Raw genomic sequence first — 26,149 nt, 5'->3', positions numbered from 1 at the left:
TGGCAACCGACAACCGCCAACAACACCTCACACACCTTACACACAGTCTCGTGGAGAACGAACGAACGATTCTTCATCTTAATCTTCTCGCCGCCGGAAGCGAAGCGAACGAACCCATCTCGCCACTACTAAATATGATACCCACCCTCCCACCATGGAATGCAGACAGACACGTAAAATGCAGGGTAACTACCTACCTACCTACCTACCTACCTAATGTACAATACCTACACGTAAATCCCCCACTGGGGATCGTAAACAAAGATAATGAGAAGGAAAAAAAGATAAGGACATCGCTCTATGTACTTCTATTGCTTCATTTTATCGTCTTCCGCGGGTGGTGGGGGAGGAGTAGTGGTAGTGGTAATAGTGGGGGTGGGGGTGGAGGGATGTCTCACGAACGTCACCGCATCCTTCGAGTAAATGTAGCTCAACCCGCTCCACACCGTCGTAGTGGCAACCGTGTATCTTCTTCCGTCAACGTCCTCGTCGCACAGGGGGAGGGTGAGGGGGAGGGGGGGTACCGCATGTGCGGAAACTTACTGCATAGCTTGGAACGCGGCCTCCCAATCGGCACTCCCACCGACGATGGGATGGGCGACACACGCGCCGATAAGCGCGAGTTGCAGTGCGGTATTGAGCTTGCTGATATTGGTAGGATGGACCTCAGCACTGGGGAGCGAGAAGTCCCAGTAGCGCTTCATAGTCTTCGGCGGGGGCAGTGAGATCCAGCGGAAGTAGATCGCGGAGATAGCGAGCGCGACGTCGCGGCCGAGGATCACTCCCGCTATCCACACCGGCAGGATTCCTTTCGCCGCGAGGCAGATCGTCAGGATCGTCATCAACGTCTTGTCCGCCATCGGATCGATCACGCTGCCGACTACCGTCTGCAGGTTCCATCGCCGCGCGATCCAGCCGTCGAGCAGGTCTGAGGCCCCCGCGACCGCGAAGAGCGATAAAGCCGCGACATGTTGGTCGTGCAGGATCAGGTAGCCGATCACGGGCGACGCGAAGAGACGCCCGAAGGTTAGCGTGTTCGGGACGTTCCAGACTTTTTCTCGTGGCGCTTTGGCAGTGCGGAGAGTGCGCTTGAGGGCTTCGAGTGGGCTCTTGGTGTCGCTGCTGCTGCTGTCAGTGGAAAGCACGGAAGGAGGGAGGGAGCGAGTGCGGGGTGGAATACTGCTTGTCCTCAGGCGTGCGAACGACGACGGATGCGCGGAACGCTCGGTGTCCTGTCGCTTGTATCGCGGCTGTAGTGGTGGTGGTGTTGGTGGTGGTGGTGTTGGTGGTGGTGGCCCTGAGACATCCGGTCAGCTCCCACCATTGCGAGCTCAAGACGGCGGGGGCTACCCACCAATTCCTGACTCCCGAACACCTCCACAGCGCTCTCGTCGTCGTGGGCGTCGGAAAGCCTCTCGCCATCGATCCATATAAGCGCCTCGCGATCACCATCGCTAACTACCGTTGTCCCGTTTTCCGTTTTCCGTTATCGTCTGTTGTTGTCGTCCGTTGTTGTCGTCCGTTATCGTCCGGGAAGGTGAAGGTGAAGGTACGAGTACTTGGTTATACCTAGTACAGTACAGAAGGGAAGGCACGCGCGAACCGATTGACGTCAGAATAAGCTATAATTTTCCTTGCTTTAGTTATAATCGTAGAGTGCCGCGCATGCTCGCAAAAAATTTAAATAACCCTCGCTACCAAACATTTCATCCACGACAAGGGTCTGCGGCACAAGTCAGTGGCGGTGGTGGTGGTGGTGGTGGTGATTTCCCTGCCTCGCGTCTTCCATTTCAGCCGGCTTCTTTTTCCGGCCTGCACCCCATAACTACAGGTGGTTTCAGATTTCTGTCCAAGGCATTACCTACAGTGAATATGCAGAGTATGATCGCTGAGGGAGCGGCCCGGCCCGGCCGGACGTCGTTACATACATCATGTCAAGGGAGGTTGCTGGACGCTTAATCGCGATTAATGTCGAGATCCTTTTCCTTCCATCACCCCCGTCGGCTGGCGCGCTTGATAACCGCGGGCAGAGGGGTATTGACAGCAGACAATCACGGATGTCACGTAGCGATATATAGTAGATCTCCACCGGCATGACGAACAATGTATTCGAACAAACATTTATGAACTCGAACTTATGACAGAAAGGCCATATCACTACGCTAACCTGCCCTAGGTACATTACAAGTGTGTGCTCAAGAAAAGAGAATAATAAAAAAGAATCAAAACAACAGACAAAACAGTTCTGTATGCACAAGTTCCCCCCAAGTCTATCAAAGCCATTTAACAACCAAACAGCCCAGAAGAAAACGAAAAAAAAGGTCCAAAATAATAGAGAGAGAATCACACAAGAAAGTCGGTGGAAAAGCCAAAAGCCAAAAGCCAGTCAACGCGGCACGCCTTTTGCAAAGAGAAACAATATGAAAAGACATTGGTTACCCCGGAACAGCATGGACGGTTCCACAAGATGGGGAGGGAGAAGGGGGGAGAGGGGAGAATTTAGAGAGAGAGAGAGAAAAGAAAGAAAGAAAAAAAACAAGAAACCCCCGACGCCTAGTGAAAAGTTCCAGAGAATGCAGGTCGGAATGGATCCAGAACCAGCCGGTATGCAACCAGCGCTCGTCCGACAACACGGCTCTGTGTACCATTACTCTCATACCGGAAAATCTGCCCGGCTATTGACTCAATGCAACTCCAACCGCCATATCCATACTCATGCAACTGTTCAATAGAGCCGCTCAAAGTAACATTGCTCAAAAAAGGAAACCCGAATCCGACGCCACAATTATTTGGTCGTCAAGTTGGCGACTACGACCAGTTGGGTTGACTGAATGTCACGGGGTCTTCTCCAATTTGGTAGCCCAGGCCAGGCCTTTGATCTTCGGGGTGCTCCGGTGTGGAAGGCTGCTGACGTGGAGAAGGGAGGTAGCTTCCATGAGAACCGTTGTTCTTCTCAGGAGAAACAGAACCGGCCGCCAAGGGATGCTGCTGCATGGTGAAGCTGCTTCTCGACGCCAACAGTGGTATCGGAGGAGGGCCGTTCACATAGGACGACGGGTCGGTCATTCCACTGTAGTGTGCGCCGGCACTGTACGACTGGGAGCGGCCCTGTGGCATTCCGGGGTGCGGGTTGCCTTCCATTGCATGGGAATCACCATGCATACCAGAACCGATGGAAAATGAGCGCGCGCTGCTATCCTGTGGGTATCCAGGGTATTCTTGAGGGGGTTGGTATGCCATCTGCGACCGCGGGATGTTGTCCCGAATGGACGGCGAATAAAGGCTTATGTCGTCGTTCCTTCCGTTTGAGCCGTAGCCGGAACAGTTGCGAATAGAAGTGCTGGAGGTCTCGTAAGACAGCGTCTCTCTTTGATAATCGTATCGGTTGAGCACGGGAGGCGAATTGTACCCGCTGGGGCCTGAACTCGACATGTAAGTCTGATGGTGTCCATGGGAGTAGGGATCCTCGTCGTGGTACCGGTGGGAGGATGGACCCGGAGAGCCAGTCGAAGGCGGAGGAGTATTGTTGTTGTTGCTGGCAATATCCGTTCCGTTTACGTCAACAGCAACACGGAAATTCTGACCGTTGACAAGTTCATCGATGAGCTGCGTGGTGGCGAACTCAGGCATCCTCGAAGGCTGCCTACTCATGAGGTCGCTCATAGCATGGCGCAGGGTGTAATAGGAGACGAGATGGTACACCTGATCCTGGTACTTGACGCTAATCGTCTTCTTCACTAACCCTTCCCTCTTGAAGTCGTAGGAATCGATAAGGGAACCGATGAGCATTCGCTCTTCATCCTTGCTGATATTCACAGGCGGAAGCAGATCTTCCTCCGTCTGCTCGTGAGGGCTCTCACTGCCGTCATCTGGGTGTTGCTTCTTCTTCGCGGCCCTTTTCTTTTCGCCGGGGGGAAATCCTTTGTTGAGCTCGCGGTAGATAAGAAAGTTGCCCATGATCCTGCTGGGACTCCAGGTGACTCCATCGGTCCACCGCTTGATTGACGAGCCATGTTCGCAGTAGATGAAGATATTTCCCGACGTGATTGAGGAGGCACGTTCCTTGTCGTGAGGACGACGGGTGATCATAGGAATATGGCCCTGAATAGCGTCCGTGAATAGTAGGAGGGCATCCCTGCTGTTGAGCACGATGCCGTGGAAAGATGGAGTGACACCCGACATGATGGGGGAGAATTAGAGTTCCGAGGAAACTCTGGTGATGCACGGCCGTGACGCTGAAACAAAGATCCCCGAGATGCTCGTTCGTTCCGAAGGGAAAACTAGAAACGGCGTCTTTAAACGGGTGAGTTAGCAGGGTACGAGCATAAATATGAGATGGTTTTTCCGCTGACAATCGCACTCAGATAGACAACGTGCTGTTCTGCATGGGCCAAAAGCAAAGAGGACAGCACAGAGAACCGGAAACGAACCTAGTAGGTATGTTGGGGAGGCAGCAGAGTGCACGGAGCAGAAGGGAGAGTGTGAAAGTCGACAGAGATGAAACTCGAGGAGGTTATTCTGGCTCGAGGACTTTATACTGAGATCTGGCAGTCGTGTCGGGAATCTGGATTTGAGACTAAAAAAGTATGTTTTTCACTTTTGTTGGAGCGATGGAAGAAGGTTTTTTGATATAGCAGGCGACTGAACTCTGCAGAGATGGATATGGATAGCTTGGGGGGGGGGGGGGGGGGGGGTGGAGGAGGAGAGGAGCTATGTGAAGGCGGGCGATGACAGCCAACTGGAGTGTGGTAGCTGGATTCAAGTTAGTATAGGCGCATATGTAGTAATACAGGATATATGTCTAAGTGAAGCGAGAGAAGTGGGGAGGGGGGAGAGGGTGAGTTGGGCATGATGTGTTGGAGATTGAATGAGTGAATATGTGAATGAATCACAGCCGTAAAGGGTAAGTCATTGATCCAGTCAATGGAATGAATGAATGAATCCATAGACGGTGATAAAGAGCTATCCCGTGTCGGCATCGCGGGGATAACTGGCGTGGGCATCACGGCCCACCACGAAACAGCGCCAGGCAGGGCAGCAGAACAAAAACAGGACGATAAAAGAGAGAGAGAGAGAGTGGAGAGCATGGATCCAGAAGCAACACAGACAAACAAACGGACTGTGTGCTGCTCCAGCCGGAAAGCAAAGCAATGGGGAATGTCCACTTACACGTGAAAAGCAAGTATCCTATGCTCAGGCTCAGGCTTCAGCTCCGATATGTCTGTTCCTCTTGCTTTGGAAAACACTGCGGTCCCTGGAAGTATTTATTATAAGAGCTGCCACGGCCAGCCAGGTCGTGTCGGGCACTCGAGGCTGCTTGGGAAATATCGGAGTGCGATGATTACGTCTTGGATCACTCGCTATGCGCGCGTCTAGCCTAGTTGGGCTGGGAGAGGGGTCAAGGGTGAGGGATGTAGGAAGAGTCGATCTCCCCGAAGTGTGTTGGGCTGTTCGCTATCTGCTGACGTCTCTTGCGTGGTGATGTCGAGATTTCTCCACTCGTCGCCTCCGATGGTCTGGAATTGACACGAACGAACGAGCACAACAAGCGATTGGAAGAGAATCTAGGACCCTTCGCGGAGACGTTCTGCTGTTAGGCTTTCGACAACTGGCTGGCTGCTTGCTGCGGCACTACTGGTCGACGAAGATATTCGACAACCACGACTGATCAACCGGCGCGGTCCCAAAGTCTCTGGGAATCGCGAAAACGCTGCTAAAGTACGTGTGTCGTGTCCGAATGCCGCGTCACATTCAAAGAGGCTCGGTCTGAATTTCGCAAACAGGCAGCCGAGTCAGAACACGAAACTATACACGAGGGAACAACAATGACAGAAAGTGCACATGCTGGCCGGGTGGTATGTAGACAATGCCTACCAGCGGGGGGGAGGGGGGGGGACAGACAAACAACTCACCAGCTAGAAGAGGCACCGAGAATGCTGCTACAGAGAGCTCTACCGGAGAACTGCTCGTGGGGCACCGTTTCCAGTGTCTGCCTATCCACGCACGCACGCTCCACCCCGTCCGTCCGAAAACTGGACGAATGGACCCGATCGCTAGCGCAATCGATAACCTTTGTCTAGCAGAGGATCGATGGAAGGAATATTCCAGGACCCGGTGGAAGCTGTTACGGTGTGGCCTGATGGATAGTTTGTCGGCAAAGATGGCTAGGCGTCTATTCCGAGCTACTGGGTGTCTGGAATCTGGATTGCAGGGAGAAAGGTTAGCCAGAAAAGTCCACAGGCAGAGGACACACGGTCCCTGCGATTCGAGACTGTTGACGTTGGGTGTCGAACCTTGAAGTGTTTAGACTTCGGAAAACTCGACGATGACGGGAGTGTTGATTTCTATGATATCGACTTTCTAACCTTGCAGTGTTAACTTTTCTGGTCACAGCTGGACGGTCGAGGTGGGAAGTTACGCGAATATATCGGAAATCTAGTCTGTTACCTTCCTGGGTCGGAGGAGGAGAATTGAAAGTGTCGTTTTGAGAGCTGCTTGACGGTATGTTGGCCGGTTGAAGTTCGAAGTGGAAATCCTTTAGTAGATGCTGATGTACGGGTCGAAGATTGGAAGGAGGGCTGTTGACAGCTTTGACATAATCGTTCAGGGTTCAATCGAGAAGACGCAGGCTTTGAGTAAGCTCCTACCTGAGTCGAGAGCTTGCGCGACGGAAGCGTGTCTTGGGTTGGAAGCCGAAATGATGGAGTGTTTCCTCGGCGTCGTCTGGCGTCTGGCGTCTGCGTCTGCTGCTACTGCTTCTGCTGCTTCTGCTGCTTCTGCTGCTTCTTCTTCTTCTTCTACTTCTTCTTCCTGGAGAGGTTGTGCCGTTCATCCAGATATATGTCTGGAATCGCCTGACAGGTGGATGGGATAAATACGGACAGACCCCAGCACCGAAATGACAGCGAGCGTGCCGGCGTCGATTTGACCAACGGTTCGCAATGAGGCAGAGGCAGAAAGCAGAACAGCAAAACCACCAGCACCGTATCCCAAAACAACGATGCAGAGCACACTAACGATAACGAGAATGGGAGAAGCGGTACTCGGTAAGTCGGTTGACTGCCAGCTGCCAGCCACCACACTCGTAGCGGTGGTCGAGGCCGTTCGTTCGTCCAGACTGTGCGTTGCCGGGGTGCGCGAGAGCAGTCCGATGCTTTTCTCCTTGGGAAATGATTTACGGGCACAGGCAGGCACTCCCCACATACAGACATTCGCACGCACTACGCCAGCGAGGGTGGGTGACTTTCGAATTGCAACATCCTACGGTACCAATGGTTGACCAGCGTTCATGCAAGCAGCCTACCGGCGGTGACATATTGACATCTCGTTCATGAAATGTGGCCACCGACTGATTCGAGGTGCACGGGCGCGGGCGCGGCGAACACACTTCGCACACCTCGTTGTCCGCTCTGTGCTCCATCATCCATCCATCCATCCATCCAGCGTCGAGCCAGCCATCCAGCACCGCGTTGAAGATGGCTTGTTGTCTGACGGCCCTGGCGGTATCCGTGTGCTGTGAGTGGACGTGCGGAATGGGCTCTGGCTCTGGCACAAGAAGAGAAAAAACTGACGGGTAGTGTGTGTGTGTTTTCGGGGCGATCGTGTCATGCAAGTGCAGGTACTGCCCAGTGGACTGTGGAAGTCTCGGGGCAGAAAACTTGGGCCCAGGTGGTTACTGCCTCTGCCGCTGTAGGCCATCGCAATGGCCATTTTTCAGACCTGATATCGGAAGACATTTTTTTTCTCGCTTTTTCTTTTTTTCTTTTTCTTTTCTTTTCTTTTCTTTTCTTTTCTTTTTTTTCTTCCCCCAACGAATGCAGCGATCACCGCCCTCGAAAAAGCAATTATGGCATGCAATGCAGCGACGTGGGGACCGAGACAAAAAGCAATTACCTCTAAGTATGCGAACCGTTAACGAACGTGCAAGCTCGCATGCGATTCGACAACCCGCCAACACGCCGCAGCTCTGGCGGCAGGAGCAATCCTTGGAGGGGTTAGGACACCAGCAATCGTCTGTGCTTCCACGCCAGCTCGCCCCTCCGCTTAGAGCACAATCTATCGAGGTACGTACTTCATACGTGGATGGGACGTGCAATATCGACGAGAAGAAAAAACCAGCGATTGGGCCCAACCCGTCATCGCCTTCCTCTCCCACTGATTCCACAGGTGGGGCCAATGATTCGGTTCGTCGTCACCGTCCGTCGTGGCCCGCGAAGGGCCTAACCCCCACTTGCCCACAGCTCTGGCCGTTCACACACAAGCAGGTGCTTGCCTATCCAGATACACAATTCCCCAGCTTCGCAGTCCCAGCGATCCCACTCTTCCTCTGCATACCGCCTTTTCTTCTGTGCGTTTGGCGGTATGTGAGTGAGTGACGTGGGGGAGAGGAGGGGTGTGCCTGCATTGGCGCAGGTCTCTCGATGCTGATAACTACTGGTCTGCTCGCAAGTAGATTGCTCGAGAGTTGTGCGTGTCGCTCTCGGAAAAGCAGAAATGGGATCCCCACGGAAACTACGCTACAGGATGATATTAAAAGATTTCAACCCATCATCATCAGCAGCATCATCATCATCATCAGCATCATAATCATCAACACCATCGAAGAAAGAATAAAACGGACAAGAACAACACCTTGGGATCCCGCTGGCCGCGATGGCATTAGTTTCGACAGGAATGACTAGCCACACTCTCCATTCGTTCATTTCGTTCCTGGGACGTCCGTCGGGCTTTTTGGGGCATTTAATTTTCACCGCCCACGGCGGCCGACGAAGCCGTCACTTCTGTCCCCATAGAGGAAGCGCCTTGAATGGATGGCCGGTCGCTTAACGCACGGCCCCCAAGCACCTATCGGCTTCGAACATATGGTAAGGCGATGGCATGCCATGATGATACTCGATGAATAAAGGGTTGGGCGCACGGGGGTTACTCGAGCACTCGAGCACTCGATCCAGTGGATCGCTCGCAACAGCCCAGATTTGTACCAGATACCCCAATGCGAGCCGTGCCCAGTGGCTACCTGAGTATCGAATCCAGTTGCCAGCACAGCCAATCACATGGATGCGTTTGGGATGATGGATCTCTGTGTTCCTGGGCGAGACCGTCTGCGTGGATCATCTTCGAGGCCTGGATACTCTACTCGAGCTGCCTCGCTGTAGGCAACTGAAGAATTCGGAGCGGCACTCTGGCATCAAAGGCTACACGGTTTGCATCACACCTCCTCTTCCTCCCCCGCAGCTGCCAAGAAAAGAGGCTGTGCGTCGTTCCAGTCCGCTCCACTGCGGCATAGTTAAACACAGCAGTAGCAACGACGAAGTAACCACCGACCGAATTGCCCCACCGGCTCTTTGTCCCATTCTCGGGGCGGTGATCCGGGTCCTCGATCTCTGAACACAACATGATGTTTTTTTTCGAGATGTATCCCAGCCCGCGTGCAGACACTCCGGCTCTCTGAAGGGAATGGACCCTGCATTATCCCAGGGCTGCTGTGTGCTCTACGGTTGCACGGAAAACTGGCTTCTCGTCCTTGTGCAGTAGACGAGAAGAGACGAGACGAGCCGGGCTAAGTGCTCTAGCGTTCCCTCCTCGCGCTGTCCGTTGCCTCTTCGCCGAACATGAACTGAAAGAGAACTACTGCCGTCGCGCCTACCTACTACAACCACTACTACAACCACCACAACCACCCACAACCACCACCAAAACCTCCACTACCGCAACCAGCATCCCGTTACGGAGCGACGGACTTCCCACCGATCTGCGAGCAGACAGCAATGCGGACAAAGCGTGCTCCATGCCGCTTCAGATGACGCTGACGATGAGCCGGACCGGAACGAAATTGTGGTGACACCACAAAGGGCCATGTCCCACCGCTCATCCAAAGATATTGCGATATATTTGTGATATCTCTTTCGTACCCTTTTTTTTGCCGCCAAAACAGTGGCCGGATATCTCATGGGTCACGGGTGGTGGAGGTCGAGGTGGAGGTGCTGTTCGTCGTCGCCGTCGTTGCCGTCGTTCCGTGTCGTGGAAGGTATATGCCGGTTCGGCGATTGTTTTACCTATCTTTTTCCCTTTCTACGGGAGAAGGCATCATGTGGTGAAAGGGGGATGGGCTAGGAGCTCTGATTCGGAGACGGTTCCGAGGGAGGGAGAGAAACACGACTCTTCTTCTCAGGAACAAAGAGTCGAAAGCAGCATCCATTTTTCACTTTCTACGAATCCCGTTGATTGGTTGATGTGTACAACTATTAGATACGGGACGGACAGCGACAAAGAAGTGTTCCTCACCTCCTCCTTCTCATCATCCTTCTCATCATCCTCTTCTTCCTCCTCTTTCTCCTCCTACTCCTCCTCCTACTTCTTCTCCTTCTGCACACCCTCCTCCCTTGGTTGACAAGCTCAGGTTTGCTCGAACCATACGATTGATCAACTTCGCGAAAAGACGACTCTTCGTTGTCGCCCTCCGCGTATCAAAAAACCACTGGAGGGGTGACAGGGAGCTGAACCGATCGAGACTGACGGTCACCCGCAGCAAAGACAAGGAGCATGTGGCTCCCTCAACACGTTACATCATTTGGCACCCATCTCCTGTCATCCTGCTTCACCACCTCCCGAATCGCCCGCTCTCACTCACTATCGCAGCTCTATCTGTTGCGCACACTCGCGACACGAGGAAACGGATTCCTTCTCGTCCTCCTCCTCCTGGAAGATTCCGTCATGGAATAACTACCTATCTGTGCCACGTCGAGAGGGAGAGAGAGGGAGAGAGAGTAAGCAGACATGAAACCCGTTTTTTTCCTTTGCTCCTCCTGACAGCAGCCGTCGCTGCTGCTGCCGCCGCGACTCGAATATGTGGCATCTTGTCATTGACGGAGGGTCGGTGGGGAGGAGAGAATTGGATTGGAATGGGGTGAGCTCGGGTGGAAAGCAGAGCCCCGCCCCGCCCCGCTGCGAGCTGTCTGTAAGCTACCTACATTCATTTCGCAAGGAGATAGCCGACACTGGAATGGAATGAATGAATGGATTGATGTGATGGGCAGTGCATGTTCGAGCTCCTTCGGAATCGGAGGAATTGACGACGGTGACGGTGACGGACACAAACCCGCTCAGCTCACTCACCTGACCGACCGACTGAACGGGGGGGAAGGCAACCTTTGGGCGAAACATAACATAACATAACATCACTACCTCATACTCCAGAAGATGCACCACCACCACCACCAGGCCAACAGAGAGAATATTTATTGCTTGTGCAAACGGAGCACCGAGAGAGCTGTCCTTTTTTTTCTCCCTTCGCAAGTTCCTGTCTCAGTGGCACAGTAACTTACCGTACCGTACCTTACATTCATCCATCATACGTGGTCTTTGCGGAATGAAAAAAAAAACGGAAAAAATAATACGAGCGTTGTCAACCAAATCGGAAAAGAAGAAAGAAAAAAAAAACAAACGACAAACGACGACGACGACAACGGGGGATGCATACCGGGGGTGGCGAGGAGTGGTATTACTGACAGATATGAGTATCGATTGCCAATTAGTTGGTGGGCAGCGCACCGCATTTTCTGCGTTGTGTTGTGGTTTGTGGTTTGTGGTGGGTGGGTGGGGTGGGGGATGCTGGGAGGAGCAGATCGCGATCATTAGATTCAGATCGATCGAAATCGGATTGGGCAAGGGTTTTTGCAAAGACAGCGTTCGATGATTGCTGAGTGATTGGCGGTGCGGCTCTCGTAGCCGCCACCGCCCACCAGTCCATTGACCACTGACCCCTCCCCGATGCGCGAGCGTGCGCGGGAGCGAGGCTTGCTCGCCACCCCCGATCCTGAAGATTGCCAGTTTGGGCTGGGCTGGCTGGTGACACCGATGCTATCTACTCTAGAGTAGAGTAGATTATGTAGTCACTCTATCTATCTATCGTTTTTAGTGGAGTGGAGGGGTGGAGTGGAGGGGTAGGTGTGTGCCCACCGCCCACCCACCGCCAACATCGACTTTCCGCCTAGATCTAATCTCCACTCCACTCCACTCTACATACCGTACATACAACTCTGCCTGCCTACCTGCCTGCCTACCTGCCAGACGCACGTGGCATAAAAAACAACATAAAAAGAAAAGAAAAAGCAAGGCAAAGTAATATGGAAAATATGCTATGTATGTCGGAGATGTTTGTGGTTTGTGGTTTGTGGTTTGTGGTTTGTGGTTTGTGGTTTGTGGTTTGTGGTTTGTGGTTTGTGGTTTGTGTGTCGGCGACATCGACGGACGGGCGAACGGGCCAGCCAGCGAGCGAACGAGTGAACCAGCGAGCGAACGAGTGAACCAGCGAGCGAACGAGTGAACCAGCGAGCGAACGAGTGAACCAGCGAGCGAACGAGTGAACCAGCGAGCGAACGAGTGAACCAGCGAGCGAACGAGTGAACCAGCGAGCGAACGAGTGAACCAGCGAGCGAACGAGTGAACCAGCGAGCGAACGAGTGAACCAGCGAGCGAACGAGTGAACCAGCGAACGAACCCAGATGCCAGATACGACACGGCCGCCGACGGGGACGGCGGCGGGGACGGCGGCGGGGACGACAACATCCCACCTCCCAGTGAAACCCCCAGTGAAGCCCTCCGCTTTCCTCCGAACTTGATGATGATGGTGCTGACTGATTGACGGATGCTTTGCTTTTGCTTTTTGGCCGTGCTTTTTGGCCCTGTTGTGCTTTTTGGCCGTGCTGTGCATACGGTACATACGAGCGAAAGCATGCTGCCACGTGGGAAGTTATGAATTATGACATACCACCCCCTCCCCCCTCCCTCCCCCCTCTCCCCTCCCCCTTCCCCCCTCCTCCCGTCCTTTCCCGGCGCGCGGAAGGGAGTGGGAGTGGGAGGGAGTGGGAGGGAGTGGGAGGGAGGGAGGGAAAGACATCTCTACGTGTACCTGCCTCCTGCTAGTAGCCTCCTAGCCTAGGTAGGTGGCTACTCTATCTCTAACACGTTCTAGAAACAAAGCAAAGAAACTAGAAACCCCTGGCTTGGATCGGGGATAGTTACGGCGATACGGAGGAGTGGTGTGCTGGCTGGCTGGCTGCTGGCTGGCGAGCTGGAGATCGAAGCGTATCGTTGATGTAGGTAGGTGTGTAGGGTGGGAGGGTGGGAGGGTGGGAGATGTTCGGTATCTATTGGGTGCGGAAAGGGATCTGCTCTACCTATGGAGCAGTGGGGCAGTGGGGCAGTGGGGCAGTGGGGCAGTCGACGGGGTGACTCATTGATGGAGATATGTGTGCGAGAGAGAGAGATAGAGAGACAACATCACAGCAGACCGTGGCCGACCCCCTACGGACCTACAGTACCCGTCCGCCCGGCCTTTACTGCACAGCATGGATGGAGGAAGATGTCCGCCCGCACGTCCGCACGGCACCGGAGCAAAACTCGAGACTCGATACTCGAGGCGAGTGCGAGCGTGTGTTTGCTGGCGCGGATGACGCGGATGACGATGACGAAACCGGAACCGACACCGAAGGCAGAAAACTGACCAACCCAAGGCGGCGGGAGCTTGGAGGCGAGCTGGCAAATGTGCGTGATGTACTAACCAACTACAAACCTGGACAGACAGATGAACGGGAAGTATAACTGAAGCTAGAACTGTGCGCACTCACTGTCTTATGTGGGGGTGGGGGCCAAACGCCCACGAGCACAGCACCTAGGGCTGCGCCGGGCCCGGTGGAGTGGTTGGCATTTTCCTCTGCTGAGGTGAGGTGAGGTGCGGTGCGGTGAGGTGAACGAAGAGGGAATACACCTGCTGGAACCCTAACCATCAGCCCTACCAGGCATGTATGTATGTATGTATGTGGACCAGGTATGTAGAGTACGGTATGTACGGTAAGTATGGTATGTACGGTATGTGCTCTACATACATGAGAGATAATAGCACCGACACCCACCATGGCACCCACCATGGCACCCACCATAGCACCCCCCCCCCCCCCCCCCCCCCCCCCCCCGCGCCCGCGCCCGCGTACCGCACCAGTGGTAATCGACCGTGCACCGTGCGAAAAGTTATTAACCGGCGGCAGATCCGTTTAGATCGGTAACTCCTCTACTATGACTAGCACCCACCTTACTGCTCACCTCCGAACCTCGCCAGGCTCACCTAACCTCACAGCTCACGGCGGAGCTTCCTAACCCGGTCTCTGTGTGGGGTTCTGTTCTGGTTCTGGTTCTTCCTCGACCGGGCACCGGCGACGGGCTACGGGGCGACCGGAGAGACCACTGCCCACTGCCCACTGCCCACTGTCCAGCCACTGTCCTGTCTCTTACGTACATTATGTACTCAGAATGTACTCCCGCAAGTTGCAACCCCTCTCGTTCGCCACCCATGCTTCCAGATTCTTCATCCACCTATGGCCGCAACCTGTGGCCGCAACCGCAGCAGCAGGAGCACAGAATGCTCCGCTGCAACTGCAACGTATTCCCACCGCAGCGCACTCAGCCCAGCTCGGAATTCTTTTGCTCGGTGATGAATCAATGGATGAATGGATGAATGATAAACGGGTATCCTCCCACCTATCCACCTAGCCTCCCACGAGATGGCATGGGGCTATTAAACAGAGTTAACCGCCGCGACCGGGCCGAGTCGAGTGCTGGCCAATGAAATACCCATGTCACCATGTATGCGATGTATGGTATGTATGCCATGTATGTATGAGGTATGTATGTATGAGGTATGTATGTACAACACAGAAAACGTGGGGTGTACATAGACTGTAGTTAGTTCGTTAACTACATGCATACGTGTGGGGGGCAACGGGCAACGACGGACGGATATCTGGCAGTGCCCAATACCAGTGCCAGTGCCAGTGCTAGTGCCAGGAGGTGGAGGGAAGGAATGCAAAACTGATGCAGCCTGAGCTGTTGACGTGAACGTTAAATGTTGGGATTTTTTTATTTTCCCTTTGGTGGGTGGGGTGGCAAACCGGGGAGAAGGACTCAAGTGGGGGGGGGGACTGGGAAGGTGGTGTGGATCATGGTGGAGCACTCGTGTGCGCTCTCGCTGGTGCGAACTGGAGGGGACTGGTGGGGGACTACGGTACGGTACTCGTGCGTTATTACTGGTACCAACAAAACTGCCAATCGGACATCGGCAAAGAGATGGCTTCACTAGGAGGGGTGGAGCGGTCCAGCCCGTCATACATATCGCCGCCGTCGCCGTCGCCGTCGCGCGTCTGGTGGGGCACCGCACAGGAAGAGACGTATGTATGCAAGTATGCAAGTATGTACATACATTAGGTACATACATTCAGCTCTTTCGCCGCGCTGGATGCTTCCGGAGGCAGTGTCTCACCCCGGCAGTCCGAAGGGCCGTAGTTGTCGAATTCCTGACGTTTCCTGACGTTTCCGGTCAATCCTTCCTTTGTCGCTCGCCGGAGGACTCGGTCCAACGATCCTTTATCGCCGGCCGCACCACCGCAATATTTTGCTGTCGCAAGGTCGGGTGCATCGCCGCTTATTGTTACTAGTAATTAGCCTATGCTGATAGAGAGAGAGCGTGACAAAATACTGTACCATATCCTGTGCAGTGGACTCTGGAGATCTGTTTTTTTTCCTTGCGGGAGATCAGAGATTAGATCTGATGCAACGAGGAAAGAGAGAGGAAGAGAGGGGGAAATGTAAGAGGTTGTTCTGGCTATAGACGATGCATGCATACTACGGCCAGGTAGACATACGACGAACGCTTCACACAGTACAGTACAGTACAGTACAGTACTGTGCATGTGTACATATGGCAAGTCACCGAGTACCGCCGCCTCGCAGTTTGATCTCCGGCGGCATTCAACTCTCGCGATCCCGATCCCGATCCCTTCCCTTCCCTTCTTCTCCCTTCTTCTCCTTGCTAGAGTACCGAGACTATGTCCATACCGACGGCGCAAGCATTAAGCATCGCCTTGATCTGTTCAAGGAATGCTTGCTTATCCTCTCCGCCACCGGTGCTCAAATAAAACATGCTGCTTGCTGAGTGCTCGACGTTTCCGGTGGGCACAGCACCTTTCTTGAGTCGTGACTCGTCGTTCGTCATCAGTCGTCGTTCGTCGTCAGTCGTGGTGTCACTTTTTCTCGTTCGAATCGGGGACCAAAAGCATTCAAAGATTCAAAGAGTTACACGTATGCATAGACGGTCCCAACGTTCCTTACTATATCGTAAGTTATAACGGGATCCGATCTATGTAGTTAACTCCTTGATGGGGTTCTTACCAGCTAAGTTAGCAAAGGCCTTTTCGGTTGTCAGCTGCATTTTGAATCTACCAGACAAAATTGAGATACAGTTCAAAACCCTCAGTTTCCGGGCAATGGGTTGCTGTTCGCACACCACCCCAAGTTAACAATTTGAGAAACTGCATATTGTCAACTGAGCCACAATACATACAAGAAGTGTGGCGTGCTGTTGAATATCTGGGTTGCCGGACGGGTCGTCAGGGGAGTTGAGAGCTTGCAGCTGCAGCTTTGACCGGCTGGTATGCTCAGCAGCAGTCGCAAAAAGGAACGCATCCTGCTGGCCACAGTCGAGTGAGATATCATCGCTGTAGCTGGCCGCTTCTGCACGCTAGGCCTGAAACGTAACGTAATGTCACCCCCCGGAGGGGGGGACCGGGTGATCGTCAATGATGACGATGATGACGATGCTCTTCCTCTATGGGCGCGATAATCACCCACACGTCCAAACCTCACGAATACTAAGCCCTGGGAGGAGTCATTCATGTGTATGTGGTAGTTATATCGCGATAGTCACCTTGGTACACGTTCAGGCTCCAACCCTCACGGATAATAGGCTCTGGGAGAAGTCATTCATGTGTATGTGGTAGTTATTTCACGATAATCATCCACACGCCAAAACCTCACGAATACTAAGGTCTAGGAGGATTCATTCATGTATGTGGTGTTTCGCGATATTCATCCACCCTTCCGACTCTCGCGAATCCTAAGCGCTGGGAGAAGTCATTCATGTGTATGTGGTTGGTATGTACGTTGAACTGCATAAGTAGCTATGAGTTTCCACGGCAGTGGAGCAGGATTGGCAATGTTCAAACAGCTACAGCACGGCGCCCGATACAACGGTTTACAAGCTACAGCGAGGTTTTTTCTTTCTCGAAATCGTCGATAGCTAATTCCACCTCGTGTTGAATATTCAAGTAAACGTGCGGCTTTATTGAGCCAGGATATCATATTCGCTACTTTAGGCAGAGACGCCACCCGCCAGCACCGACTGGACATACTCCTTCCTGAACTGGTTCTCCTCCAGCTCCGGAACGCGGTTGAGCGGCGTCCACTTCGGCTCATCCTTAAACAGACGCATGGCCTTGACGTACTATTCGTACGGATCAGCAGCCATCGTGCGGGAGCGGGAGCAGGAGGAGGAGGACTTACGTTCCCCTCATCGGTGGTGAACCTATGCCAGATCCCGGCGGGCAGGATGATGAGATCGCCCTTCTCGAGCGCGCAGCGGACCCACCTCTCGTCGGCACCGTCAACTCCGCCGCGCACGTCGAAGTATCCGCGACCATCGAGGATGTACCGGATCTCCTCGTCCTCGTGCAGGTGCTCGTGGAAGAACATCTTCACCTTGTCCTCGTAGGCGGCGCCCATCGCCGCCGGCGCAACGGTGATCTCGTCGCGGTTCTTGTAGTTGCGCGAGGACGCGAGAACGTCCACCTCGCTGACTGTGGGTAGGTGGTGGTAGATCACCCCGAGACGTGAGAGCTCCGTGACCGTGAGTGACTCCCCGCTGTCGTGCGCTGCCCGTTGGTCTTCCTGGAATCGCGGTCAGCGTCACCCCGCGGAGGTGCTGGTGGTCGTGGCGGGACGAACCGAGGATTCTTCGTAGTAGTAGATCTGCATGGTGGCGGTTGAGGCTGGCTTTCGCTTTTGCAGTTGTAGCTGTATTTAATGATGTTGAATGGGTTGCTGCGGGTGCAGGTGCGGGTGCCGGTTCGCGAACAGAGATGTGGGGCAGGAATTGCGCACGTCATTTTCCCGGCATGTGCCGTGCGTGAACCCATGACATGGCGGGGTCCAAACTTCCCGGGAGGCTGCATACTGACGAGCAACCCTCACGAATAATAAGCTCTGGGAGAAGTCATTCGTGTGTATGTGGCATTTCGCGATAGTCATCCTCGCGCATTCTAAGCTCTGGAAGAAGCCATTCATGTTTATGTGGTATTTCGCGGTAGTCATCCACACGTCTAACCCTCGCGAATACTGAGCTCTGGGAGAACTCATTATGTGTACACGTAGTATTTCGCGATAGTCATATGCACGTCCAAACCGCGGGAATCTAAAGCACTGCGAGAAGTCATTCATGTCTATGTGGTGTTGCGTGAGAGTTATCTACACATCCAACCCTCGAGAGTCACGCATACCAAGCTCTAGGAGAAATCATTCATGTATATGGTATTTCAACTCCGACCCGCCACCCGCAACCCGTCACCCTGATTACAAGCCCATCGCCGCCAGCTTACCGGCCAACCACTTAGCCTCCTCCTTCATCACCTCCTCAGTCCTGGGAGGACGCTCGGTATCCGGCTGGACCGACGGGAACCGTCCGCGGCCCTTCAGCGCGTCCATACTCAGTTCACCGGCGCCATCCAAATCCTTCCCTATGTCCCTCGCCAGCTGGCGCGTACTCGGCGTGTCGACACCGCTCGCCTGCCCGTGCGCGCGGCCGATATCGGCCTCATCGCTCTCGAGCATCTTGTAGATCGCATCTTCCGGCAGGTCGTCTCTATGGCGTGGGATGATGTGCGCATGTACGTGCGGCACTCTGCAGAAGACAATTTCTCAGCCAAATCCCCCCCCCTCCCCTCCCCTGAAACTTTTCACAAGCAGAGGGGAGACAAACGACTGCCCGGCCACCGGCCCGTCCTGTATCGCGATATTGAGGCCCTCGGCCTTGTAGATCTTTTCGAGCGCGGCCCCGATCTTCTGCACGGTCAGGAACAGGTCCGCGACCTCGTCGGAGCGGAGGTCGTGCATGCGCGGGACCACGCGCAGTGGACACACAAGGATGTGCCCCGGAAGCAGCGGCTTGAGGTTCACGATCGCGAAGGAGGACGCCGTGCGGTAGAACACTTGTTGCGTTACCATGAACTGAGAGAAGTAGACGGCCGCGGTGGCGGCCGCGGCTGTTACTGGTGGTGGCGGCATCGTGGCGTGTGGGGAAACAAAGGCTGGCGGGGTTTGGCGGGGTTTGGCGGGGAAGCTTGGGGGAGCTTGTTATGTACCTTATGTACATACTTCCAATCCGCCGATCAGTAGGCCTCCAACCAACTAGGCAGACGCTTCCAACCAACTGGGCAGACGCCATGGAATTGTGTATGTATTGTAATCTACATACCTACTCTAGTTTCAACAACGGATCTTAACGACGACGGTCCCGCCACCACTTTCGAAGCCCAGCCAGACCCTGAAACAGTGTATTTTTAACCATCGGCCCAATGTTTTGTGAAACTTCGTTAATCTGTTGTGACTTTCAGGAACAATATCGGCAGGAAGACAGAATAACTGTCCAAGAGACTGGATTTATTGTTCCCCATGAAGTACCTATCATACTACGATACAAGCAAAGTACCCTCTGACACCAACATATACATATCTCCGCACGGATCCACAATGTCGCGCGCCGCCCGTACTTGGCTCTCACGAACGAGATCTCATGCATACTGACTTACTTATAGCGGTATCATACAACGTGCACAGTACTCCACCAGGTCGTTCGGCAGGTCAGCTCGTTCGGCCAGCCTAAAACCTGACTCACTTTGGAGAAGACCAGCTGATTAAACAATGAACTGCCTGAAGATTCACCACACCAAGGGTAAGCAGTTTAGTAATACTCTCTGATCACCATGCTGACCCGCCAATGGTTGTATTATTACAGTCAAACTGGGTGCATAGGGCGAATGAACTAATTCTAGGTAGGTAATCCAGCTTGCAGGCAGTTCAGTTGGTACCGTTTTCTCGTGGATTTACATAACCCAGCTAAACGGTCAAACTACCTGCACTCACAGTCCAAGGATGCTTTATCAGTACTAATCAAGTACATAGCAACTCACTCCTCGACTCCGCGCTTCCCACTCCGGACCCAAACGGTTTTCACAGTTTACAAAAACTCACAACACCACCGCATGCTCGTACATACCCCACGGTATGACAGCCCGTCGCTGTTCCGCAGCGTCTGACAGGAAGGGCAGGCGGGCTCCGGAGTCCGAACCGGCCGGCTGCGGACCGTTCGCGGTTACGGTTGGACAGTGGACGGGAACTGGTGGGGGTAAATACTGCATTGCCAATGGCCATGATCTACTATTTATACAGGTAGGTAGGTGGCATGCTTTCAACCATCAAACAAAAACAAAAACGCGTAGATATGGCGCCAAGGAATCCTCATTGGCTGCTATTCGGTGCCAAGGGCCGTATGTAGCCCCCAGCTATCAAAATTTACTTTTTCTATGCGCAGCCTTACCACACTGAAGCCGCCTCGATACATGATTGGCTCCAAGACTGTGCAGGAAGATGGCATCGCACCATCAAGGGGAGAGACGTTTTTGTATTTGTACATACATTTTTGTTTTTGTTTTTGTTCGATTATGAATGCATTCGACCTATCATGTTGGTAGATCATGGCATGCGCGCTCCCAGTTCCCCCACTGTCCCCCCCCCCTCACCACGAGAGGCTCGATGTGGGGTTCCAGGCTGGTCCTCCGTCCTCCGCTCTGACCTTCAAAGCGTGAGAGGGACGTCAGTGTATCGTGCTGAGCCCAATCCATTCGCTTCGAGTTCGTGGTCTCCAAACGACTGCCGTCCGCGCTCACTCTCCGCCACCTCAATCGTTCGGCGATATCCATCCCAAGAAAACGAACCATGACTACCACTACCAACCCGAATACTTGGACCGTCCCGACAGTCTACTCGTCGACCAACCTCGGGCCTATGATCACGCCCATCACGTTTCCCGACGACTGTCTCTCGGAGCTGTGGAACATGCAGACGCCGGGGCTGATCGAAAACGCTATGTACACGTACCACACCCAGGGTTGCGCTATCTCTTCGTGCTGTCCATCGTCAACCCCGTACTCCTATTCTTACGAGTGGCTGAGCACCTACTATTCGCCGGCCGTATGCCCGCTGTCGTGGCGCCCGTGTCCGGGGCCGCCATCGGGTCATGTACCTTCAGCAACCGGCGAGACGGTGGCGTTCTGTTGCCCCAGGTGGGTACGCTTACCCCCCGCCCACCCGCGCGGTGCATGTAAACAAATCACGAGCATTTAGCTGACCCAGGTCTCCTATTCTTTTTCTTTCGAACGCCAAAGTAAACACAACTGTCCCGACGACCTATCACTGACATCAGCCGCCTCATGGTGGGCGTGCCAGAGCAGCCGGGGACCAACCACGCACGTCTGGCTCGTCTCTGGCATCCACAACCAGGTCACCATAAGCCAGCCGCTGTCCACCCTCAGTAGCAAGCACACACCGTTCAACAGTGTAGCATACACACAAGTTTCAGAGTAATCGTTCACGTAATAACCACAGGCCGATCCAGTTCAACGACCCAATGACCGAGCAACTCTTTGAGTACCCACAGGGTGTATGTAAAAGCTGCTACGTCTTCGGCATTACTATGCTTGCCATCTGTCTGTCACCGGCAGTACAGACAGAACTACCGCCGTCACTGTAGCCGCTACCACTGTGTTTCTTATGTCTCCAGGTCGAAAGCTTCCGTACCCGTGGGTAATGAGTGGCATCATAAGCAGTCACTCGTCATATTTAACCGTGCAGTCAAGTGCTTCAGCTTCCTCCAAGAGCACCGTCTCCCTTGTCTATCCCGAGGTTTCCAAGAAAGCGACTAGCCTTAATTCAAGCGCACTAGTCGCTCCTGCCAATTCTCGGCTCCACAGCCGGCGGCGGATGGCGTGTCACGTGATACAACTACCTAGTACCGAGTGATATCTAACTACAGCCACCTAGTGCTCCCTCCGTCACGCCAAAAACAAAACAAAAACAAAAACAAAAACCACCCCCGGTAGGTGGCTTGGAAACCCCAATAGCTGAATCCCCGCACCGATGGTAGGCATACTGCCATACCATCTCCTCGGATTCTTCTCTTCTCTTCTCCATGGCTGACATTGCTCATTCACGACTCAGAATCGATTTCTGTTTTCGCACAGCGGCTGGTGTTAGGTATTTGGCCATGATGGATCCAATGAGCTTTGCCGTGAGTACATATTGAAGCAGAGATGAGAAGAAGGCTAGAGTGAGGAAGGCTTTATGTGGGGTGGGGGGCTTGGAACAATTGCTGCGGCGATTGTTCGCCAAAAGTCACACATATCACTCGGAAGTTCTTCAAATCACTTGTAATATTGACCATTTTGAACATCCCAAGACATACATAAGAAATGAAAGCAACCATATTACACACTCGCATATGAAAAGGAAAAGAAAAAAACAGCCTAACCCCACCGTAAACGTACAACCAAATCAATCCATTTCACACCCACAAACAACACACGCGCCTATAACTTCGCGCCCTCAGACAGCAACTCCACCGCGGCCGCCGCGATGGCCAGCTTGCCGGTCTCAACGACTTTAGTCTGGAAGATCACCTTATTTCCCTCCTTCCACATCTCTGTGCGCAACGTCTGGCCGGGAACGACGGTTCCGGCGAAGCGAACCTTGATGTTCTTGAACTTTCCAAAGTTCTGGTAAACGTGCTTACCGGCAATACCCATGAAGCACAGGCCGTGGAGGATGGGGTCCTTGAAGCCTCCAACGCTGGAGAAGGCCGGGTCAATGTGCAGGGGATTGCGGTCGCCGGAGAGACGGTACAGCGCGGCTTGGTCCTCGGTGGTCTTCTCCTCGATGACCTTGTCGGGGTTGCGCGAGGGGAGCTTGTTGGCGGCGGTGGCAGCGCCGCGTTCCGAAACCTTGGGGGAACCACCGAAGCCTCCAGAACCACGGATGAAGGTTGTGGTCTCGTTGACGAAGAGGACGGCGCCGGAAGCGTCTTTGGTCTCAGTGCGGGTTACGACGATGGCGGCGGCACCCTTGTCGACAACCTCGACAAGGGAGGGATAAGAGGTGAGGGTGCCAGAGGTGGGGATGGGGAACTTCTTAATCTCGAGGTACTGTTCGCCGTGAAGGAGCATCATGGGGTTGAACTTGGGGAGAATTTCATCGAAGGTGAAAGGAACCTCGGCGTTGAAGTACGGAACCACACCGAAGGTGGGTAGGACCTCGAAGTCATCGGCACCCTCAAACACCCACTTGAGGTCTGTCCGCTTGGCACCAATACCGAGGTTGTAGAGGATGACCTCCTTGTCGTCATAGGTGAACGGGGTCCCTGCAGCGGTGGCCTTCTTCGCCTTCTCAATGGCGTCGATAACCTTCTTGTTGGGAGCGGCAGCAGGCTTAGCCGCAGGCTTTCCACCCTTGCGGTTTTTCATGTTCGCCATCATCTTGGCGATAGCGTCCTGAGGGTCCTCGGGGTTGTCAGAACGTCCGTCGTTGAAAGTCACGATGTCATTCCATTCGGCCCGAACAGCCTCGGGTGTGAGGGGGACATCAACAGGGAAGCCGTGTCCACCGCTGCGTTGCCAGCGGGTGCGGCCAACCCAGCCGGAGCCAACCTCGTAGAGGGCACCGGTTCCAGGTGCGGGGACCTTGTCGGAAGCGAGGGCACCGACGAGGGGAGCGACATACTCAGGCTTGAAAGCGCGAACCATCTCCTCGGGCATGATGGTGGCGGTCATAGCGGTACCGGCGTTGGGAGCGATGGTGTTGACGAGAATGTTGTACTTCTGTCCCTCCCGGGCAAGAGTGCGAGAGAATCCGAGGATAGCCAACTTCGCGCATGCATAGTTGGCCTGACCGAAGTTACCGTAGATGCCGCTGGTGGAGGCGGTGTTGATAATACGTCCGTACTTCTGCTTCAACATGATGGGCCAGGCCGCCTTGGTGACCTTGTAGGTTCCCGTGAGATGGACAGCCATCACCTGGTTCCACTGCTCGTCGGTCATGGCGGCGAAGGACTTGTCACGGAGAATACCGGCATTGTTGACAATGACGTGGACGGTGCCGAAAGCCTTAACACAGGACTGAATGACGGCTTCACCCTCCTCGACCGAGTGCTTGTCACCCGCAGCCTTTCCGCCCATCTTCCTGATTTCGTTGACGGTGGGGTCGGGATTGACGACATCGTTGACGACAACGGAAGCTCCGAGCTTGGCGAACATGAGGGCGTAGGCACGTCCCAGTCCTCCGCCGGCGCCGGTAACGAGGACAACCTTCCCAGTGAAGTCGGTGGGCTCGCCCTGCTCATTAGGCTTCATGTTCTTCGCACCTTCGAGCAAGCCCATGAAGTCATTGGGTCCCTCAGGGTAGTCGGGATCGGTGAAGTCGTTGATCTTGGCCCATCCCTTGATGATGGCGCTGGGGGTCAAGGTATCGTCGGCCTTGAAGATGGCACCCTTGCTCCGCTCCCACCGGAACTTGGCGATGTGACCACCACCGACCTCGTAGATGCCGCCGGAATCGGTGCGGTTCGACTCGTGGGTAAGACAAGCAACCAAGGGGACAACCCAGTCGGGCTTCAGGTTCTCGAGGACCTCCGGGGGCATAACAGTCTCGGTCATCCGGGACGCAGCGATGGGAGCGATGACATTGCAAATGATGTTGTACTTGGCACCCTCGCGGGCAAGGGTCTCCGTGAATCCGACCATACCGAGCTTCGCAGCAGAGTAGTTCGCCTGTCCAAAGCTTCCGAACAATCCAGCCGCGGAGGCAGTGTTGATTATCCGTCCATACTTCTGCTTCCTCATTATGGGCCAGGCCGCTTTCGCGCACTGTGCATTTCCCGTTAGCCCCCGTTGCAGCGCCCAACACCCCCCATCCACTCAGTCGAACTTACTCTGTAACTCCCCTCCACATGCACCTTCATGACCAGATCCCAGTCGGCGTCCTTCATATTCTTGAAGGAGATGTCACGCAGGATACCCGCATTGTTGAGGAGGATGTGTACAGTGCCGAACGCCTGCACGGCGGTCTCGATGATTTTCTCACCGAACTCGACAGAATCGTAGTTGGCCACGGCCTTTCCGCCGGCCTTCTTGATTTCTTCCACGACCACATCCGCTGCCTAACCGTTACACACACGTTAGTCAACGTCGCCCTCCCCCTTCCCGTGCATGTACGCGTGAGAAAAGAAAGAATGCGGTCCGGTATGCCCGTACCTTTGTGTCGTTGCCCTCGCCCTTGAATGATCCTCCCAAGTCGTTGACGACGACGCTGGCTCCTCGCGAACCAAAGAAGAGTGCGTATGCTCTACCCAGCCCACCGCCGGCACCGGTCACGACAACGACCTTTCCGTCGAAGCGCAGGGTATCTTGTGATGAGCTCATGATTTCCGTATGTATGTGTGTGTGCGATGCGAGTGTAGAAGAAATAGAGAGCGAGTCGGACTACGAGGTAATAATACTACGCGTGGGGTGTAGGTATGTGTATGTGATGGAGTAGGAGGAGGAAGAATAGAAGGAGGTGGAGGAGAAAAGTGTTGGAGGGAAAAGAAGATGTTGGTTCAGCTCAAGTTATGGGAATCACAGCTGCACATTAATAGCATGTGAAGCTGTCGCTGGACCGGTAATAGCTTATGACGAAAGCTCGGATGCGGCCGCTGTAAGCCGAGGCCGAGGTTGAGGGCACGTGTTAGCTTTAGGTTTAGCGTCTCCGGCAACCACTGCCACGGCTTCGGTGTTTGAGGGTATCGGTAGTAACAAGTGCGTGCTATGGGGAGAGGACAAGAATTGATCCGTGAATTGAATGAATGGCACTTTCAGTATTGAAGCACTGGGGACGTGGACCCAAACTGGGTAAAGATGACAGACTTATTGTATTTTTGGAAGAGAAGCAACCACAATGCAAGAAATGACACCTGTGTTAAATTCAGGTGTCCTCCGAGATCCTCGTAAGTTGAATGGTAAGATCAAATGGCGAGATCGAACAACGAAAACGACAAGAAAGCGACAATGGGAACGGTATCGACAATGACGAGAAGACAGACAGACCGGCCGACAAGATATACACCCGGTCAGCCAAAATTCGCCACTCGTGCATTGATTTGGCCGTTCTCAGATGGAATCAA

General features: G+C 54.0%; 6 protein-coding genes across 6 annotated transcripts; 1 reads left to right on the top strand and 5 right to left on the bottom strand.

The window, feature by feature from the left end:
- Positions 1 to 308: 308 nt before the first annotated feature.
- Positions 309 to 1,422, bottom strand: BZA05DRAFT_443795 (phosphatidyl synthase; the record flags this gene model as incomplete). The annotated part of the gene is made up of 4 exons (XM_051486869.1): positions 309 to 468; positions 544 to 1,122; positions 1,181 to 1,297; positions 1,355 to 1,422. The coding sequence occupies 4 exons, from the start codon at positions 1,420 to 1,422 to the stop codon at positions 309 to 311; spliced, it is 924 nt and encodes a 307-aa protein (XP_051340792.1).
- Positions 1,423 to 2,770: 1,348 nt separating this feature from the next.
- Positions 2,771 to 4,447, bottom strand: BZA05DRAFT_262114 (Gti1/Pac2 family-domain-containing protein). Its single transcript, XM_051480140.1, has 2 exons — positions 4,431 to 4,447; positions 2,771 to 4,293 (listed from the first exon to the last, which is right to left on the bottom strand). Exon 2 carries the CDS (start codon positions 4,180 to 4,182, stop codon positions 2,809 to 2,811), a length of 1,374 nt encoding a protein of 457 aa, XP_051340791.1. The 5' UTR covers positions 4,183 to 4,293; positions 4,431 to 4,447; the 3' UTR covers positions 2,771 to 2,808.
- Positions 4,448 to 17,050: 12,603 nt separating this feature from the next.
- On the bottom strand, positions 17,051 to 17,973 carry BZA05DRAFT_393748 (Acireductone dioxygenase ARD family). Its single transcript, XM_051483261.1, has 3 exons — positions 17,833 to 17,973; positions 17,392 to 17,775; positions 17,051 to 17,332 (listed from the first exon to the last, which is right to left on the bottom strand). Exons 1-3 carry the CDS (start codon positions 17,860 to 17,862, stop codon positions 17,201 to 17,203), a joined length of 546 nt encoding a protein of 181 aa, XP_051340790.1. The 5' UTR covers positions 17,863 to 17,973; the 3' UTR covers positions 17,051 to 17,200.
- A 145-nt stretch (positions 17,974 to 18,118) lies between these two features.
- Positions 18,119 to 19,326, bottom strand: BZA05DRAFT_393746 (HIT-like domain-containing protein). The gene is made up of 2 exons (XM_051483260.1): positions 18,863 to 19,326; positions 18,119 to 18,784 (listed from the first exon to the last, which is right to left on the bottom strand). Exons 1-2 carry the CDS (start codon positions 19,165 to 19,167, stop codon positions 18,457 to 18,459), a joined length of 633 nt encoding a protein of 210 aa, XP_051340789.1. The 5' UTR covers positions 19,168 to 19,326; the 3' UTR covers positions 18,119 to 18,456.
- A 1,353-nt stretch (positions 19,327 to 20,679) lies between these two features.
- On the top strand, positions 20,680 to 21,618 carry BZA05DRAFT_262005 (uncharacterized protein). Its single transcript, XM_051480139.1, has 2 exons — positions 20,680 to 21,224; positions 21,327 to 21,618. Exons 1-2 carry the CDS (start codon positions 20,878 to 20,880, stop codon positions 21,523 to 21,525), a joined length of 546 nt encoding a protein of 181 aa, XP_051340788.1. The 5' UTR covers positions 20,680 to 20,877; the 3' UTR covers positions 21,526 to 21,618.
- A 908-nt stretch (positions 21,619 to 22,526) lies between these two features.
- On the bottom strand, positions 22,527 to 25,409 carry BZA05DRAFT_425003 (uncharacterized protein; the record flags this gene model as incomplete). Its single annotated transcript, XM_051485939.1, has 3 exons — positions 22,527 to 24,854; positions 24,920 to 25,147; positions 25,242 to 25,409. The coding sequence occupies 3 exons, from the start codon at positions 25,407 to 25,409 to the stop codon at positions 22,527 to 22,529; spliced, it is 2,724 nt and encodes a 907-aa protein (XP_051340787.1).
- Between the last annotated feature and the right edge of the window lie 740 nt (positions 25,410 to 26,149).

Source organism: Tricharina praecox (genome assembly GCF_024521635.1).
Source record: "Tricharina praecox strain CBS 144465 chromosome Unknown BZA05scaffold_8, whole genome shotgun sequence".
Lineage (NCBI taxonomy): Eukaryota > Fungi > Ascomycota > Pezizomycetes > Pezizales > Pyronemataceae > Tricharina > Tricharina praecox.
This window is presented reverse-complemented; position numbering and strand designations above follow the sequence as displayed.